Genomic DNA, 19,689 nt, shown 5'->3' with positions numbered 1-19,689 from the left:
TGCTATCTACGTTGCCGTGTCCACCACCCCTCAAGTGCCCCCCATTTGGACCCCGCCCCTCCCCCCTTTCCCAGACGCCCCGTTTTCATTGTTCGTGGTCGTGTTTTCGGTCGTAGGTGTGAATGCGCGCACATGTGTCGAACAAAAGGCACTGCTGACTGGCCAGCCAGCCATCCAACCAACCAACCACCCCCCTTCCACATCCGCATCCCCATCCATGTCCATGTGCATGTTCCTGGGATGTGCATGTCCTGGGCATCAATACTGTGTTGTCCCGATATTAGCCACGCATATTAACTTGGCCGACGAGAGAGTGCGATTAAAGACGCTGCCGCACAGATGAGCTCCCTGCTAATGGCCATTCACTTCACAAATATATTTAAGAATAAGCACAATATTTATGGGGTGTGTTATTAAAATGCATCTTTGAGTTACTTAGCTAGTTTACTTTGCAAGTTGAATTACTCGGAAGAGCCAATTGGAGGGCTGTTAACTTAGGACCTTTAAAGTTATAGTAATATATAAAGCGATTTTTGCACATTCAGACATTACTTACTTATCACTTTTCCACACAAAATCAATGTAGGATACCCTGTAAATGGGTCAAGAGAACTCACCGCATTATAGCAACCTGTTCCAAAGCTAAACACACAGTTTTGTTTAATTTTTTATTTTATATATATTTTTTTCTCATCAAATGTTTCTTTCATTTCCGTTTTTTGTTTGTTGCTCTTCATCGTCATGCTTTTTATTTAGGTTTTGTTAACAATTTGTGTTTATTTATTATTGATTTTTCCTCCTTTGACGCGCGCTCATTCCTATGTGAATTTCCTCGCAATTTTCACACTCCTTTTTAGCCTTTATTATATTTCTTTCCTTTTCTTTTGCTGCCGTTTCGTTTGCACATTTTATTTTTAATCGCTTGATGAATATAAGGATTTAGTTGTCTGTTTTGTGGTTGTTGTTGTTTCTGTTCTTTAATAAACTTACTCATTATGCTAACACTAAATACTTTTTACAATAATAATAATAATTCGCATCGTCATAATAATAATCAAAATTGTTAGCTGGGGGATTTTTGTCTCGTTTTTTCGCTGCTATATCATTATAATTGGAAAATTTATATATTTATGCTCATATACCTTTTATATATACGTGTAATTTTGTTTAGGTGTCATCCTTTTCTAGGTTTACATTTAGTTTTAGCATTTCTGCTGCCTCCTCCTCCCATTCGTCTCATTTTTTTATCCATTTGTTTATAATAAATTACGTTCGCTTAAGTTCTAAGACCACAAAAAAAAAAAAAAAGTTTAGTTTAGTTTGCTATGTGTTTTCTTTTTCTTTTTTTTTTTTGCCGTGTACGTGTGTGCTGCCGTATGTAGCTCTTGTATATATAATATCTGGTTTATGTAGACTTAGGAGCTAGTACATGCCTAGTTACGTTTATGTTGTTAGACAACGATTATAATATATATCCATATGTTACGTGTAATAATATAAAAAAAAAACGTTTTTCGTCAAAAAATGCAGGCAAAAGAAAACAAATTTTAGAGATACGAATAAAATGTGCTAATTTACAAAAAAAAATCTCTTTATGCAGATCCTTTTTTTAAGACTACAGGTTTTTCATTTTGTTTTTATACACTGATACACATAAATAGTACTTTTGTTTTAATTACAGACAAGACGTTTAGTGTTTGGGTTTAATTTAATTTTTTTAGAGCTTTTCTTTCGTGTTTTTTATGTTTTTCGTTTAAAAAAAATTGTTTACTATGTGCAGCGCCCATTATTTGATTTTTATACATTTAAGAGAGATTTCCTTTGTCTATTTGTTTTTTTTTTGTTTGTTTTTTGTTTTATAATTTACAAATATTTTGGCGCCGAATTGAAATACAAAAAAATAGCACAGTTTTAATAATAATAATAATAATAATAATAATAAAAGTATAACAAAAACAAATCGTAGCAGAGGGGGTGGGGCTTAGCCTTTGGCCAGAACGAGACGGCACTACATCTGACTCTCCTTCCCTCTCATTTACTCTTCCACTCGCGCCGCTCTCTCTCGCTCTCGCTCTCGCTCTCTGCCGAAGAGCAGCAGCCGCGTTGCCAACTGTTTCGTATATTACCAAACGAGCCCTTCATTTTGCATATTCTGCGGTTCGCTGAAATTCGCCGAGCTCATGAACTCCGGCGAATTGGTGCGGGGGCCATTTTGTTGCTGCTGCTGCTGCGTCTGATTCGCCGCTTGTTGCGCATTCTGCTGTTGCTGCTGCTGCTGTTGTTGCTGCTGCTGCTGCTGTTGCGCCGCCTGTTGCTGCGCCGCTGCCGCTGCGGCGGCCATCAAGTGCTCGGCGCTCGGCGGCGGCGGCGGTGGCGGCGGTCCGACGGCCGACTGCAGTTGCATTGGCGGACCGCCCGCCTGCCCAAGGAACGTCGCCTCCGGCGTCAGTCCGAACTCGTTCACCATCGGAATGGGTCCGCTGTGGTCCATGGGGCCACCTAAGATTTGGAAGAGAGTAGCTGGTTAGTTGCATTTCAATTCTTCTATATATATTGCAATAATTAAATTTTTTTGTAAGCTAGTTCAAAATAAAGATAATATATTGGTTAACTAACTACTTTCCATCTTCTGAGACTTTGTTTTTTTTTTAGTTTTCTCACCTGGCGCATTGAAGGGCATCGGTCCGCCGGGATGTCCGGGAAAGTAAGGTCCGTCGTGCGGGTGGAAGGGTCCGCCGTAGCCAAACTCGAACTTGGCGTCCGCCGCGAAGTAGGGAAAGCCGGGTCCGTCGTCCAGTCCGCCGGGCGAGAGGTTCATGGGGAAACCCCTCATTTTCCGGGCGCCACCGAAAAATGGAGGGCGACCCATGCTGGTGATTTGCTTCATGCGTCGCTCCTTCGACCGTTTATTTTGGAACCACACCTGGAAATGGATTGAATGGAAGTAGACACAACTTTAGTTTAAGCCTTTCAAAATGTACGAACTATTAAATAAAATATAGAATGAGCACTTGTACTACAAGTTTTTAGGGCAACCTATTTGGTTTCTTTGGCGATCCGGTTGCGATGTCTCGGTGCATCGCTTTATGGAGGCGCATGCCTAATTGTTGCTGCCCCGCGATTCTTCTGGCCCTGTAGATTCTGTTTCTGCTGGTGGCTTTTTTGTATTGATGCTACCGCCGCACCGGGCGGCCGTCGCAAAATTAGCCCCATTCCCCACACCACTCCACCACATCAGTTCTTCACTGCGCAACACAGAACAGAATCGAGAGGACTGAAGACAGCAGACAGCGGACAGAAGACGCGTCTTCGCAGACATCGATGCCATTTTTACGACGTTCTGGCTGTGGGTTTTCGGCTCTTGGGTTCTGCGGTTCGATTCCTTGGCTTACGTTCCGGGTGCTCCAGAAGCACCGTGCCCAGCATGCAAAGTTATAAAATAAAAACATATTTCAAAAGTTTTAGTGGCACCTTTCTGGGGCGGCTCTCCGCCGATCCTTTGTCCCTCGCTTGTTATTCTCATCCTTTTTATTTCCTCTCCTTTGTTTTTTTCTTTATTTTTTTTTCGTTTCTTCGCCTGGCTCTTTTAATATTCATATCTGGGACGCTCTTTTAATGATCTGCTGCAACTTTTTTGATTTTCTCCTGGTTTTATATATTTTTCTCAATGAAACTTTTTGATTTATGTCTTTGCGCGCCGCGCTCTTCATATTTTTTTGTTTTTTTGGTTATTTTATTATTCCGCTTTTTTGGCAAATAGTTTCCAATGAATTGGGCTTAGATTCTGGTGTTTTTTGTCTTTTTTTGTTTTTATTTTCGTATTTTCGACCCAGTGCAGCTGTTGGCCAAAACTCTTAGGAGGCAATTTGAGCGTGAATTTTAATGATGAGCGCCGTTCTGCAGTTCATTTGAATTTATGAACTCGCCCGGGCAGACTAGACATGCATATAAGTCGGGGGGCCCTTCACATTTCACATTTATAAACTGACACATTCGGCGGCGCAGCGAATTTCGCTAGAAAAGCCTTTTTTCGGGGCCTGAGAACGCCAAAAGGAAACCAGCATGGCAAAATGAGGAGAAGGCAAAGCTTTTTCCTTTCATTTTTTTTATTTATTTTTATTTTTTTCATCATCTCTTGTCGGCAAACAGGATGCACACAAAAGGAAGTAACATGCTGTGCATAGTTGGATCTCAGTCGCCCAGACATATAGCGCATATACACCGAACCGAATCCCAATCCTAAGCCAACTCGAGTTCTCGGCGGAGCGTGTGACTTTATGACAGCCAGGAAGATAATCCGCAGCGAGAAGTTGAAGTTGCACAAATGGGAACACAGCAATCATCTAATGGCAACTCCTCGGGAGCTGTGCTGGCCAGGCAAATTGGCCAAGCAAACTGCATATATCTTTCATTTAGCTAATTGATTTCCCACACTGCATTTACCATATTATGCTTAGCTAATAGATCTTCTGTCCATTTGGTATTAAAGTCTTGAAACATACGACTTATGCAGGTGGAGCAGAGCCTTTCATATGCAAAATTGTGGCTCCAAGTAAGGGAACCCATGGCGTAATCACCTTGATAACGTCGTAAACGTGGCAAAACTCAATCCGGCAGTAAACTGTAACGGCGGAAAAAAAGCACACACACACACACACACATCTAGTGCATGCACACACAAAGGGAAACCAACAAAGAGTGCAGAATCCGCAGAACACGCGGCTAAGCTGCCACCGCATTTCAATTACACGTAGCACTGCAGCGAAATAAATAAAAGGTGAGACCCCCCAGAACCCCCCGAAACCCCTTTGAACCCCTTTGAACCCCCTGAACCCCACAGAACCACCCGCGAACAGCCCACAAAAACCGCATCGTTTCCGCTGTAAGCGCGCAGTGTTTGCCATATTTTTCCATATATGCGATATTTGCCTCTGTGGGCCCTGCGGTCACATAATTTTTCATTTTCATATGCACACCAACAACAAAAGAACCAACAACAATAGAGAGGGGGAAATTGTTGGAAAAAGAACAGAGTAAGCTAAAATATGCATTTACAATAGTTTTGAATTTGTTTTCCTTGTGTTTTTCCTTTTTTTTTTGCTCCTTTCAGCTCAGCTTAGTTTTCCCAATTCTTTGAGTTTTTTACTCTGCGGCGCATTTCGCCATTGTTTTGTTACGAGCACAAAGAAAAAAAAACAGCAACAAATGGCAACAAAAAGTGCAACAAAATGGAAATAGCAGTGGAAATATAAAACGCAGAATGCGAATTGCATGTGGGCGTTACACTGCGCGAAAAGGGGCTGGGCATCCAAATGTAAGGTTGGGAATCGAAATGAAACCGAATGAAGTGCCAACGAAGTGGATTGGTTTATGAAATAGGGACATTTATTTCGAACATAATCAAAGCATATGTTTTATTTGTAAATCTAAAAAAATAGGAATATTATTTAACTTTTCTAAACTCCTGTGCACGCCAAAATCTGGCAATCAAAATTCCAGTTTACCCAGCGCAACAATTTTGTTGGCGCACAGCAAATGGGCGTGAAAAGCTCTTTTTCCGCAATAAATTTGAGAAAAATATTTTCCTCTGCCTTTGATTTGGGGCTTTCATATATTTTTCTCTGTTGCAAAAACACACACGCATATAGGTACATACGTATATATTTATTTTCGTTAGCGCTCGTGTGTATTTTAATTTTAGTTTTAGCAACTCGATTCGCTCGCTTTTTCGCGTTTTGCCCTCTGGCTTGTTATTATGTGGATATCATCGGATATTATGATATATCAAAATCGCATCATTTACGTTTATCATCGGAACATACACATTTGCCCACTCCAAATTGTTGGCAATTTTGAAAAATGTACGGCTAATATTTTATTTCCGCACTTGGGCAGCCGAAATTTGTTTCCAATTTGGAGCTTTCAACAAATTTCCGACTCGCGGAATGGGGAACAGCAAGGGGAGGGGGGATGAGGGGATGAGGGGATGAGGGGATGAGGGGATGAGGGGTTGGACTTAAACTGAACTAAGTTGAACACGCGGCCAGCAACATTTGAACATTTAGTTAAATTATAGGTTAGGCTCTGACATAAAAGGGCAAACAACGTAGCATAATGGCCCATGGTAGCAATCACAAGGGGTCGGCCCCCGAGAACCGAATCCCTCACATAACAAAATGATTATTGCATTGAGTGGAGCCGGAGCCATACACTGCGCGAAATCGGAGTGCGGTCGAGAGGAAATTAAGTTCTGATGCAGGGCTATATGTTTTCAATCAGATATAAGTATATCTTGCAAGTTTGATCCTAATTTATATTGCCTGGACTGATTCTTTTGTAACCCATTCGGTCCTTCTAGTTATTTTCTCTCAGTGTGGAACAGGGAGCTCCTCGGCCTTTAGAGGGTTAAGTTAACCGAGGTGTGCTCTCCTACCTTCCTCGACGTCCATCTGCATTGTGTTGGAAATTATAGCAAATTATGTTAAACGGCAGCGCGTTTGGCCTCCCACCTGCCCCTCCCCCTTTTTTTTCGTTGCTCATTTCGCCGATTGAGCGATGGGGTCATATATAATACCCATATATATATACAAGCCATACCATCTTAATGCGATCCTCCGACAAGAAAAGAGCAGCCAAATGTGTGTCACGTTTCTGGTTGCCTTTGATTGATATGATTGGTTGTAGTGCGATTTGCGATCTGAGATATGAGATGTGTTTGTGATACGATTCATCCGACTTTGATACCAAATCCCATTCGGTATTAGCCCATTGTTTGGCGGCTACCATTTTCTAGCCACCCATTTTTTTTTTTTTTTTGTTCGTTGGCTATTTTGTTAAATTAGTTTGCTATGATGCGGCAAGATTTGTTTGTTATTTTGTTTGGATTGCCTTTTCATGTTGTTTTGTTGCTTGTTGTTGCCGCTACTCGCCGCTTAATTGCCAAAAACAATGGGGCAACTTCGGTTGGCTTTTTATGCCACAATGGTAGCAAACGAAGTCGGCAATAAGCATTTCTAAAGCTAATCAACGGCGGCATTCAAGACGTGAAATGTTTTGGGCTCAAGAAAACCGAAAATCATCTAAGATCGCAGGGATTTCCTGGAATTTTGCGGTAACCTTTGCGATTACTGTAATCTTACGGCTGCCCAAAAACGTAAACCCTTCAAAAATGCTGTTCTGCTAAAATATTATTTCGAAATACTATACTTGTGATCCATCTTGTTCCAACCATAAATATGTATCTGATTAACAAACGATTCCATATACTCATATATGTAGCATATGATATATGGTTATTAGCCAGGCAAATGCCATGTAATGGATACCCGAGCTGTGGGTTCGGTAGATATGTTAGAAGCGCCGACAATCCTTTGCGGACACGGACCTCCGATGGCGATTAGGATGACTACGATGATGACCTCAAGCACTCGCCGATGATTTGCATTTATCGAACGAAGAGGGGGCTGTCGTCACGCCCTCGAGTCAACATATCGATGACTACCGCTCGTTTTCCCTCTTGTTTTTCAGTGTGTTTCGGCTGCCTTTTCTACCGATTTTACCGATTTGGTGAGGCGTGAATTGGCCTCGAGTAAGAGTTAACAGATAATTAACTTCTTCTTTTTCCATCTGTATCTCAGGTGGATCGTCGTTCGCTTCGGGCCTTTGTGTTTTTTTTGTGTTTTTTTCCCATAGTTTAGTAGGTGTTACTGAAAGAGGAGAGCTCCTTGCATGACCCAGCAGTTTTAGTTTTGTGCGTTTCGATTTCGGGTTATATATTTCTCTTTCGGTCACTTTTCCAGTTGTTCCTTTTTTTTTGGTAGCTCCGGCGCCTCAATCGAAATTAATAGCAACTTGATGAGTTGTTGAAATTATAATTTTACCTCCCCCAGCCAGCCCCATCCGAATCGGAATCATTTGCCGAGTCACGGGCAAGAGGGCGCCCCGAGTTGAACTACCAATTCATGTTGGAATAAATGCGTTAAATTAGCCCCTTGTGAATGGTTCAATCTCCGAAACTGAAGATCGGTTTTCTTTTCTTTTCAAGTTCTGCGGTTGCCGAAACCCCTGCATTTGTTGGCCCATCGAAATCAAAACAATTTCCGCTCAATTAATAAAAGCACAGCTCGGCTCTTTGACTAATTAGTTGTCCATAAAGCACGAGAAAACGAAAACTCTATACGGAGCCACCTAAATTTGTCAACTTCCGACGGCCGCAAGAGATACCGAATAAAATATATGAAAAGTATAAATCTTGAAACAAAAAAATGCAAATCACGACTGGAAATGCTCTCGAATATGTTTTCTGTTGACAAATAAACGCCTCTGCACGGCGGCGCGACATCACTTGACAAATGTCCGGCTCCTCGCATCCGCATCTGGGCATCTGGGTATCTGCGTATCTGGGCACTCGAGTATCTTTGAATCTTTGTATCTCCAAGTCAGTGGCGCCAAGCTCAGCGCATGCCACATTAAAATTTTGTTTAGCTGCCGCTCGCGCTCCGTCGACTGTGTGATTTTGCCCCCCGGTCTCCACTCGTTTATTTGTTTATAATTTTTCAAAGCTTAAATGGAGCGAAAGAAACCCAAAAAACAAAAAATAAAGCACAGATCCGCCGCCTCTGACCCTAGAGATACCCATTCTTAATCTCGAGTCCCCCGCAAAACAGGTTGACTTCTTTCTGTCCCGGAATATCTGTCTCGGCCACTTCCCATACGACATTCGTGGCCATAACTCTTCGAAACGCATTTGGTTTTATGTCTGCCTATGGTAGTTATGTTGTTTAGATATGCTGAAATATCCACCTATCTATCATTCAAACAAATGCTTTATGGCCTTTCTCATGGGAATGATTTGCAGTGGGTTTCTCAGATGCTGAACGCAAAGTCCTATAATGAATTGCTTAACATGAAATTACATTTATCTTCTCAAATGTGAGATTACTGATGCATTATTTAAATGCCATACGATTTTGTAATTATATTATATTATATGTATTTCGAAACTTGTCAGTTGGGTCTGGTCAAGTTTCTGATCTATTTCGATCTGGAGCAAAGCATATGCTGCTTTGCCTTCGAGTTCAGTGCTTTTATGTCAAAGTTCAACCCATGCCAAGAATGGAGGGTATGGCGAATGAAGTCGGGGCATACTGTTTGTATTGGCGCCCAACGTGGGGCCCAACTTCTGTCCCGTGGCGCGGCCATTGCCCCGCCCCCCCGCCTCAGCCGTCCACCGTCTGTGTGTCGGCAAAAGTTCTTAAGAAGTTTTTGTGTCATGCCCTCAGGTTGCTGCTGCTGCTGTTGTTGTAAAATTTATTATAAAACTCGCAGCGGGCGGGCGCTCAAGAGAAAGATGCTCCCCGGCCCCCTAAAGTTGTACAAATTTTCTCGTTGACATCTGTGGCGGGGTGAAGGAGGAGATTCCCCATTCCCGTTCCCATTCCCAATACCAACCGAATCCACATCGAAAACCCATTCCTATAGCCATACTCATGCCCATGCCCATCCCGCGGCTCTTGATGAGCTGACGAACTCCCGAAGTCAGCGCTTTGATGGGGATCGAGTTACTCAAAGCTGTTTCCCCAGAAAATCAGCTGGAAGCTGCCTATATCTATGCTGATATATCTGTATGCCGCCACAGACATTTGATACGCTTGATATTGGTGAAATGAAACAAAAAAAGAGTGCAGCCTTAATGAAGATGCAAATGTATCTCCAACTGCCGCTGACAGCCCACAGATGTCCCCCTCCCTGTCCCTCTCCACCACCTCCGGCGGCGATACTCCCGATTCTCTCGAGCAGATTAAGATTTGTTTGGTGTGCCTCCTCTTCAACTTGTTGGCATTTGTCACTTTCGTTTAGTTGTGAAGAGGGACCCCAAAGAGGTGTTGATTGTGTCACACTTGTCGCCTCAAGAGAAAGAGCGCATGGAATCCGGAGGAGCGACAAGAAACGAACGCCGCCTAAATATCCTTTAACTGTAACCAATGACACATCAAAGGCCAGCGCCCGAAACCCCGAGTATAGAGCCCAGTGCACACGATCCCGAACCAACCCAACCCATCCGAACCGAACCGCACCGAATTGAACCCGTGCCCGTCTTTAAGTCCCCGTTAAGTGCTCATGGGATCGGAATTTGGGTATTTCGAGTGCCTCCGATCGCGTGGAGTTCAGGAACACAATGGGAAGCCCGCTGAAGGAGGGTACGGAAAATTTGTGGCTCTAGTAACCTGATGAAAATGCGAGCAAGGTGCCGCGGCGAGGCGAAAGAAAAGTCGGCATAATGATGTTGTTGCGGTCAGATCGTGGAGAACATATGCTGCGGATATCCTTGACAGGTCAAACGAACAGCTGCCTAACGATGGGAAAAGGATTCGAAAGGTGATGGCACCCTTAAAACGAGGGAACAAAAAGAAAAAAACTGGGAGGAACTTCAACTTAGAGATCTGTCAGCAAGGAATTTGGATTGGAAAGGTGATGGTATAGTTGAGTAGTCATTTAAATTTTATTGAAACCGTTTGCCACAATTGAAGTGCTCTAAAAGACTTTGATTTATGAGCACACTTTCAACAACACTAACACTTTACTAGTTTCCCTAGTTCACAATCATATGAAGTCCTATTACTTACGATCGGTGGACTTCAAACATTAAGTGCATCGACTAAGCTGCAATTAAGTTTCTGCTTTGGCAACACTTCCTCAATTAAACCAAGGTCTCTTAGATATAATGCTTATCCACTTTCTGCCCGCCCAGCTAATGTGCTCAATTTGTAAGCAATTTTTCTAATCCCATTATGTAGGCTTCTAGCCCTGATTTTCCTGTAATCGCAATATCGCATGCTAGTTAACATTTTTAAGCCTTTCTCAGCGCTTCTCATTTCTGCAAGGGAGGGCCGTTCTGGAATTTTTGCTCATTAAACTTGTTCGTTTTTGGCAAATTGCTCTTCGCTGGCTATTTTCTTTTTTCCAAGCGCATTGAACTTCCGTTTTTAATGCGCTGCCACGCCCACATGCGACTGCGTCCGCCCTCGTTCCGACATTAATTTTAGTTTTATTGTATTTGGTTTGTTGTTGCTTTTACTGGCCAGGCAATGAAGCGTTGCAAGGCGGCAACGGCAACGTTGAAAAATCGCGTCCGACTATTTTTTATGATTTTTTTTCATTCTCTCTTTTTGTTTTATTATTATTTTTTCTTTGACTTCGTGGAGCGGGGGGGCTGCGGCGATGACCGCGTTTGCTTTAGTTTAAACATTTTCCAGTCAAAGCGCGCTTAATTTATGCCTTTTTTATGCTGATGAAACGCAGACGGGCCGCTCCACGCCACTCGAGAAACCCAAGCCCAAGCCAAATCCCAAAGACTTGGAGGTCGCTGGTGGAACTACTACTACCACTACCCCCATCGCGATGAACACAAAGTCGCCAGCTATCGAGCAAATGGAATCGTTAAAGTAAAGCTCGAACCCAAAACATCTCGGTCTCTTCCGCTTCGGGTTGCACTTGCCTTTTTCAACGGAAGGCGGCAAATCCATGGGTTCACCAATTAAAATTCATTTCTGGCCGGCTTTTATGCGTTTCTCAGATGGTACATATATGTATGTGGACGGGTTATAATAAGGAAATAAGGATACTCCATATGATTATGCACTGCTACAGCTTGTTGGGTACTTTCTAGATCATAGATCCTTGGGGCACACTGACTGTCTTGTATCTTTGTCATATCGCAGTCGGAGTTTCTAAGGGATTTTCGATATATATCAACCTAAGATCCCAGCACCTTATATACTATAGCAGCAGATGGCACTCACCTGTATGACTCGCATGGGCAGCCCGGTCTCCTTGGCCAGTTGCTCCCTGATGTGGCGTGTCGGCTTCGGCGTCTGATTGAAGGCCGTCTTGAGCACCTCCAGCTGTTTGGCCTTGATGGTGGTGCGCGGACCGCGTCGCTTCGATCCGTTGGCATCGTCGGGACTTTTGTTCTCCGCCTGGGAATCGCCACGTCCATCCGGATCGCCGTCCAAGGAGCCCTGAATTGAAGAGAGAAGGGGGAGATATGGTTATGTGCTGTCCATATAGTGCACACAATGCCGGGCCTCATAATCGTTTGCCAATCATTAATCAAAACGAGTGTGGATGTGGAGGAGTGTCGAGTCCGGGGCATGGGAGACCCCAACAATGCCACCTAACCGAACGGTCATCAAAGCCTATATTGTCCGCTTTGTTCGGGTGATTACACAAATACCCTTTCAATTGAGTGTTTACTTAAAAATTTGATATGTAGTTCATCCAAATATGAAATTAATCTTGATGTTAGAGCTGACTAATAAGCTACACAAGGATTCCAATGCTTTCAGTCTGTGTCAAAACTGTAGTTTAGGCATCCTTTTGAAAACCAGTAAACTCTCCGAGTTTCCAAACAACAGGGTAGCCACTCCATTCATTACTCGAGTGAAAAACGTGGAAAACAAGTTAATGATGCACCGTCGGCAACGATCTTACCTGATCGGAATCGTCATGGGTATTTTTGCTATCGGTGCTCATGCTTTGTACTGATATATCCGATGTGCCCAGAGGTCCGCCCGCTGAGTCGGGTCCGTTGGGCCCCAGTACGCCCAATCCGAGTGCCGTGGCCCGCAAATGCGGCGGATCATCGTCGTCATCGTCTTCGCTCGCCGAGCCCATTAATGAATCTGTAAGAATCGGAGATATATCGAGATATATAGTAGTGTGAGGTTTTCCAAATAGAAGGGGGGCGGTTGTTACTAGCACAGCTTGAACAAATTGCTGGGCTGTAGATTGTAGGGCATTCCACTTAAAATACAATTGCAATAAATAATATTTGCGCTGGGCTAAGCCCAAAACGACGCTGGAATCGCGTTTGGATTGGGTTTATTTGGCTGACTGGGTCACGTGTCGCCATTTCATGCTCTAAGTAGCTGGTCTTTCCCTTAACTGGCGTTCGGCGTTCGGTGTTCGGGTCACGTGTCAACTGCAGTTGTTGCTCGCTGATTTCTATATAAGTTGATTAGGTCGCTGGAGTGGCAGGGGGGTCTTATCTCTCAGTTGAGTTCTCTGGTGCTGACTGTTAAGCTCTGGGCCATGCAAAATGCTGACACGCGTTCGAGTTTCGTCGCTTTCCCAGTGTCCCAGTGTCCCAGCGAGATAAGCGAGAAAACGAGCTTCGAAACGTGTCACTCAAAGGAAACAACGCTCGCGTTTTGAATGGTTTTCGGTCTGGAAGTTTCGAGGATTTGGTAAATCTGTGCGGTAACCCTCGGGGAGCACCTGACCTGACAGGAGGGCGCTGAGAGCGTTTCCCCGAGGGACAGTTGCCAGAAATAAATTACACTTTATTATGCATAATCTAATCCGCACCAGATGCAACCCAAGGGGGTTGTCCTGTCCAACGATCAGAGCTCTGTGACTGCGATTCTGTGATTCTGCGATTTCAGTCCGGTCTGTCGTGGTCTGGCCTGGTCTGGCCTGGCCTGGTCTAGTCTGGTTTGGTATGGTCTCAGCTGGCACCTGTCACATCGACTGAATCTGGAGAGGAAGAGCTTAACTCATCCCGAGATGAATGCAAGTCGGCCTGATGGGATGAGTGGAGATGATGATGAGATTCCAGCGATTCAAATGCGAAATCATCGCCAGACGTCTCCGAATGAGTTGGTTAGTCGATGGGGGGTAGCTTTCGAATTAGATATCCATGAAGGTAAAGAAAAAGAGCTGACAAGCTGCAGTTTTTTCTCTTTTCTTATACATATCACTATCATATATTATTAATATACCAAGCTGTATAGTTTTGGGATCTCCAGTTTAGTCTGTTAGTAAAATCCTTTCATCTACGAACTTCCCACCATCTGGTTGCCCCCGATTAAGCCACACAAAACCCAGGAGATCTTAATCAGTTCGAGGAGTGTTCCGAGCGTTTGGTCGAGTGTCGCAGGATGCCATAAAAGTCCTTCAACAATTGACCCGCAGACAGAGCCAACGGTACGGAAATCTCAAGTGTTTACCAGCATCGTTTACTGGGTGGTTCAAATGGTTCGAATGCCTCGAATGCTTTGAATGCTGCTCTGAATACTCCGAATGCCTCGAATGTTTCGCGTGGCTCAAGTGGGTGGCGGGTGGCGGGTGGCGGGTGGCGATGGTGGTGGTGGTTTAAAGCCCAAAAGATCCCTGGTCAACGGTTTTGGTGCTTCGGTGTTCCTACCTACGATTCGATTCCATATGGGCGCTTTAAGTTGTTGTAAACACATGTTAATAAACACGCCGAGGGTTGTCAGTACCAGTAAGGACTACAACAACAACTGGCTCGAGCATCACTCAAATTAACTTTGAAAACCATTCAGGAACACTTCATTTGATTGCCACAGAAAACGTTGGTGGAAACCAAAAAAAAAAAACAGGGAAACCGGGAAACTGGAAACCACCCCACTACCCAAAACCGCCCCCTGACCCTGCGGCAGTTGTTGTTTGTAATTGTTGTTGTAGCAATAGCAATTATACCATTGAAGCAACCCTCGGCAGCCATAAAAGTTCAAACACTCATTTCGCGCTTAGAAAAATATTTCCAGTAACCTCGTGGCCTTCTGAATTTCGCCCAAGCCCCCAATACCCCACTCCATGCCTGATGTTTTTCTTTGGCAAACATCCGCATCCTCATCCGCATCCACATCCGCCGTCGAGGATGCCGAACAAGTGCCGAGATCCTTGAGAGCTGAATCATTGGGCAAACAAGCAGGACAGGCACATAAATAAACAACAGGCGCCGCCGCCTGGTGGCATGAATCCATCAATGTGCCACCCCCTCGATTTTCCTTTTCCACTCCGTGGCCTGTTTGCATAGTCAAGTGCAACAGTTTCCAGTTTCCAAGTCCTGAATAGATTTCGCCCATCTTTGCAGAAGATCTCGAAAAAGGTTGAGTGGGTGGGTGGGTGTGTTGTGTTGTGATGTCACCTGTTCGTTGGGTGGTGGCTCACTTCGAGTGGATCAGCGGCTGAAGGCCGTCTTAGAATCTTAGAATGGCTGAGCCACGTTAAAAAGGAAAGTATTATGTTGCAAGTAATTTATAGTCACAGCGAGTGAAGCTAAAAATTTGAATACACTAAATTTGTGTAAAATCCCGGCGGACTTGCTGCAAAACCTTTTGAATTCAGGTCATGTCCAGGCACCTTAAACGATTTTTCCCCTTCAACGGGAAACAAAAAAAGAAACTGAAATAACCCATATCATGTTCGGTGAAAATCGAAATTCCCCCGAAAACTTTATTGCTGCACGTAAATAGTTTTGTCAGGACATCGAATATCTACCTGTCATTGCCTCATCCGGCTCCGAAGGGAGCAAAAACGTGGGGTCGAGTCGAGTGGGTGGCGCTGGGGGTGGGTTGTGCCACCCCAAGGACTCAAAATCCAGCGAAGGATGGAGAAAGCAGCCGCAGCAGCAGCAGCCACCACCAATCGACGTAGACAAAGCGCACACACATTAATTTCGAATTAGTTTTGCATCATGTGGTTCACGATGCAGAAAAATCGAGGGGGGTTTTCCTCTCCGTTCCCTTCCCCAATTGCCCTCCCCCTGCCCACCCTCCCCTTTCACCCAAACTCCGCTGAACGAATGCCCAAGCTCCCCAGCATTTTCAGCTGGTTTTTCTGCCACTCTGGCCATCCTGTGTGTGTTTTCTTTTTTCTCGGTTCGTGTTTATGGGCAACTATTAAGTGCACAACGTAGTGCGGCATGAAAAATGCGGCATGGACGTGGAACAGATCGCTGGATTTTCTACATGAGCGCATTCTGAAAGTCGTTCGCCTCACCGCCGAGCAGACATGGCCATATACTATATAGTCATTCTGGATTCTCGATTCCCAGTTCGGTGTTCGGGGTTCTTGGGTTCTTGGGTTCTTGGGTTCTGGGTTCCCATTCTCCATTCATCGGATGAAATCCGAGGGGAGTCCCGCGTTTGCTGGCTGTAAAATTAGGTTAATTCCTGTCAGTGCGTTGCTGATTTGAATTGTCACAGAAGAGGGGATATATACACTGGTATGTTCGCAATAACAATAAAGTAATGAACACCTGCTAATCTACCATGTGGTTCCGCTTGTGAGGTGTTTGCCGCCATATGGACTCGAGTGCAATAGAAAGGAGTTAAGGCAGCTATATATCATAACCATCAGTTGAACTAACGATAAACTAGCAGCGGCATTCAATTTACACATTTTTGTCGCAGTGCATACACTTGGCACCTGGTTCTCGGCTTCGTACTCTTTGGCATGGGATTTACTCGCACTTTGAGTGCCATTCGCATTGACGTTCGCTGACGTCTCCTCCTCCTAACCCCGCAGCGGCACCTCTTGCTCCTCGTGGCCCCCAGTAGTCAGCGGTGGAGCCCCTCTTAACCCCCGACAAGACCCATTCCGATCGCGGCTTAGTGACGACGACTCTAATCCCCTGACTGTCTGACTCTCATCCTCATCCTACATGCATGCATATACATACATACATATGTATGTATACTTCTGCTCTTTCGCTTTTTCTCGGGGTTTATGTTTTCCTTTGCGTCTTTTACTCTTTTCCACATGTGACAGTTACGCAAGAAAAGTGTCAAATCGAGTGAGTTGGCAAATGTTATGCAATCCCCAGCTGGGATCCGATAGCCGATTGCCGATGGGCGATAAAAGCTGCCAACGTTTTGATTTCAGTAATATATTCGGTGGCTTTAAAGCCAGGAGATTCTAGTTTTAGTTTCGAAGGGAATTTAAAGAAAGGGAAAACTTTGAACTCCGAACTGGATATTCTATTAGAGTCTGTCACTCAACGAAGAAGTGCCACAGTTGGCCTTTAAGTCCCAAATTGGATTTACAAGGAACTAGACCAATTTGCCCATTTCCCAACCCCCTTGTTTTTATATCTCGTGTCATTGACAGACTAATTTTTTACTTTCTTTCCTTCACTTTGGCTTCATTCGGGTTTTTCCTTCCTTCCGTCGGAGTCATCAATTTGCCGGGCGTCGTCGTCTGTTGGCATTTAGTGCCACTTGAGCGACAAACTGACCAACGTCATGTCAAGGTCACACACCCGCACGCATATAAATACACATGTATATGTATATATATACATACGGTTGGAGCCTTGGGTCATTGGTAATGAGTGTCCAAAGTTGGCCAAGTTGGGGAAACTGTTCAAGTTGCTGCCCGGGCAGTTTGCACTTAATTTCTGTTTGTGTGTTGCGTGCACAAACATTTAAAATTTATAGACAAACAGCAGTCGTCTGCCCCTTTCCGAAATGTGGGCTGCGTGGGTGGGGCAGGGCACTGGGAAATTCCTTGTGCTCGCTCGTCTCCACCGCTCTTCCGATTTAGCCACTTGGCATGCTCAGTCAAGTGGAAAGTGTAGTGCCACCCCCTCGACGGCTAAATGAAGTTGCTGCCCCACCCACCCAAGCAGTGGCGAATCCCCCATACCCATACCCCATCCTCATCGTCATTCCATCCCCATTCCCACATCCATTCCCATTCCAGGCACCTTGGTGGAAATTGCTCCTTCTGTTGACTGGTTCACGTTCTTCACGCTTTGATGCGGCATTACAAATTGTTGTGGTATTTGTTGTTGCCGTTGCACCCTCGCAAATAGTTGCACACACTCACGACAGGCAAACACACACACACACGCAGTTGCACTGAGAGAAATCAAGATGATTCAAAGTTGAATAAGACAAATGGCAGCCCATTTCATTGGACTTATAATAGTAATTGCAAGAATTTAGAATTATATTAATTTGGTAGCCAAGTTAGCACAAGTCACTCCCATTCTTTGCCAGTGCACAACATTTGTTTAATTCATTTGTCGTTGCCGTGGCTTTGGCTTTCAGTTCAAAGTTTTGCAGCCATATCTGTCTCGAAATTCGTGGCCGCCGCTCAAAGTGTCAGAAACAGTTTTTGAGCCTTTGTGACTTTGACTTTTGATGATGTTTTGAGCGCCTCAACTTTATGTGGAAAACGAAGGGGCGATGCGGGGGAAAATCAGACAAGTTGGCTCAGTTCGAACTTCGTTTTGTTTGACACTTTGCTGCAAACAATAAACTTGAAGTTCTTCTGCGAGTGAAAAGGGGCAAACATGAAGGGTAAAACGAAAAGCAGGGCAGCCAGCAAACTGTCAAGTGTTGAATCCTTACGAATCCTTTGGCACAAATTTGGCCCAAAATCATATATAACAAACTCTACTATAGCATAGGCTTAAATTAACCACTTTTATGCAGATTTATATTTCAACTAAACTGGCTTGAGAAACTTGTCTAAAATCTTTCCCTACCATTAATTTCCAAGCGAATAGAAACATTTTGACCTCCTTGATTATCTCCTGTTGCAAAAACCCCATTTTGCCAACCGAGCATCTTTGTTTTGATTGGCATTACGGGCACAATAGCACAACTATATGTGTGTTTCTTACAAATGCTCAAGGAATCGAAAAAAGGGGTTGCTGGGTGGAAAAACGGAAAGTGGAAAGCGGTTAGCGAGGAGCAACAACAGTCAGAAAAGTGAGTACGCTCTGTTACCTTTTTGGGCAACTGCCTTCGGCTTGTTGTTGTGCCAAATGTGGCCTGTCCACCGCTGTTTGTTGCTTTTGTTATTTCAAGCATTTTGTGGCAGTGCCACAAGCGACAATCTACAACAACAACAATAGGGGAAAAACAACAAAACAACAAGAACCGGCCGCATTTTGTGGGCATTTGTAAAGTGATCCCTTTTTTGCCATGCTGTTGGTTTTACAGCCAGACGAACAGGCAACGAAAGGACCAAAGGACCTTTCTCCCTTTTGTTTTCAGCGCATGTTTAAATCGCTGTGGCTGCACTGTGAAAAATTCTAGCCCAAAAGGAGTAAGGTTACAGAGGGTTAAGCATAGTTTCAGCACAAGTATTGTGGTCACAACTAAATTTGAATAAATGAACGAAAAAGCAATAAATTTGCATTAATTACAAACCATCATATTTTCTATAATTTAATATCCTAAAAACGTGTTTTAGTTTTAGAGTCTCTTTCTCCCACTTAAAGAGGTAAACCTATATGGATTGAATTGGAATTTAGTTTTGTTTCAAGTGTTTGGCGATGCTGCTGTCAGGATGTTGCTACTCCGCCTAAAGCAACAGGATTGCGAGGCTCGCGTTTTCCCTTGGAACGCGTTGAGCTGTGCCAAAAAGGATTTGCCTTACCCTTCGCTTTTGCACCCCACCCCGTTTTCCCTGTTGGCATTTAACATTTTCTATATACAGTTGTACATATACATGTCTTTCGCTCGGAAATTGATACCAATGATGTTCGGGCTCAGTATCCTTGCCAAAAAAAAAACAAAAAAAAAGAAAACGAAACCGTTTTGTTTTTATTGTTATTGCGTACGTTGTAGTGTTATTCTTTCATTTCAACGCGCCTCTCGTTCGGGAAAAATGCAAAAAAAAAAAAATGAATAATAAAACAAGAGGGAATTTAAGGAAGAGGGCCGGGCCAAAGGTGAACTCCTTTTTGGCGAGCGACGAACCAACTGACAGGAATAACAATAATAAAAACAACAGCAGGAACAACACAAGGACAATTGCCATAAACAAAATGGCGTCGCTTGGAGCCACCAAAATGCGACGAGCGGAAGTAATGGAAGTTAAGGACTCGCAGAATGTTTCTCCCTGCCCCTTTACGTTTGCTCAATT

The 19,689-nt window shown here is 44.0% G+C and overlaps 1 protein-coding gene and 1 long non-coding RNA gene across 2 annotated transcripts in view; one reads left to right on the top strand and one right to left on the bottom strand.

Annotated features, from left to right (window-relative positions):
• Positions 1–1,886: 1,886 nt before the first annotated feature.
• Positions 1,887–19,689, bottom strand: part of LOC117147295 (LIM/homeobox protein Lhx1) — a 46,797-nt gene continuing 28,994 nt past the window's right edge. Inside the window, exons 4-7 of the mRNA XM_033314143.1 lie at positions 12,493–12,683; positions 11,802–12,020; positions 2,662–2,923; positions 1,887–2,499 (exon numbers count right to left, since the gene is read on the bottom strand). Of these exons, the coding sequence (XP_033170034.1) occupies positions 2,123–2,499; positions 2,662–2,923; positions 11,802–12,020; positions 12,493–12,683 (1,049 nt within the window). The 3' untranslated portion in view covers positions 1,887–2,122. The remainder of the gene's footprint in view (positions 2,500–2,661; positions 2,924–11,801; positions 12,021–12,492; positions 12,684–19,689) is intronic.
• LOC117147296 lies at positions 2,486–3,016 on the top strand. The gene is made up of 2 exons (XR_004459833.1): positions 2,486–2,574; positions 2,653–3,016. It is a non-coding gene; the product is annotated as an uncharacterized LOC117147296 (long non-coding RNA).

This window comes from Drosophila mauritiana, chromosome X (assembly GCF_004382145.1).
Source record: "Drosophila mauritiana strain mau12 chromosome X, ASM438214v1, whole genome shotgun sequence".
Lineage (NCBI taxonomy): Eukaryota > Metazoa > Arthropoda > Insecta > Diptera > Drosophilidae > Drosophila > Drosophila mauritiana.
This window is presented reverse-complemented; position numbering and strand designations above follow the sequence as displayed.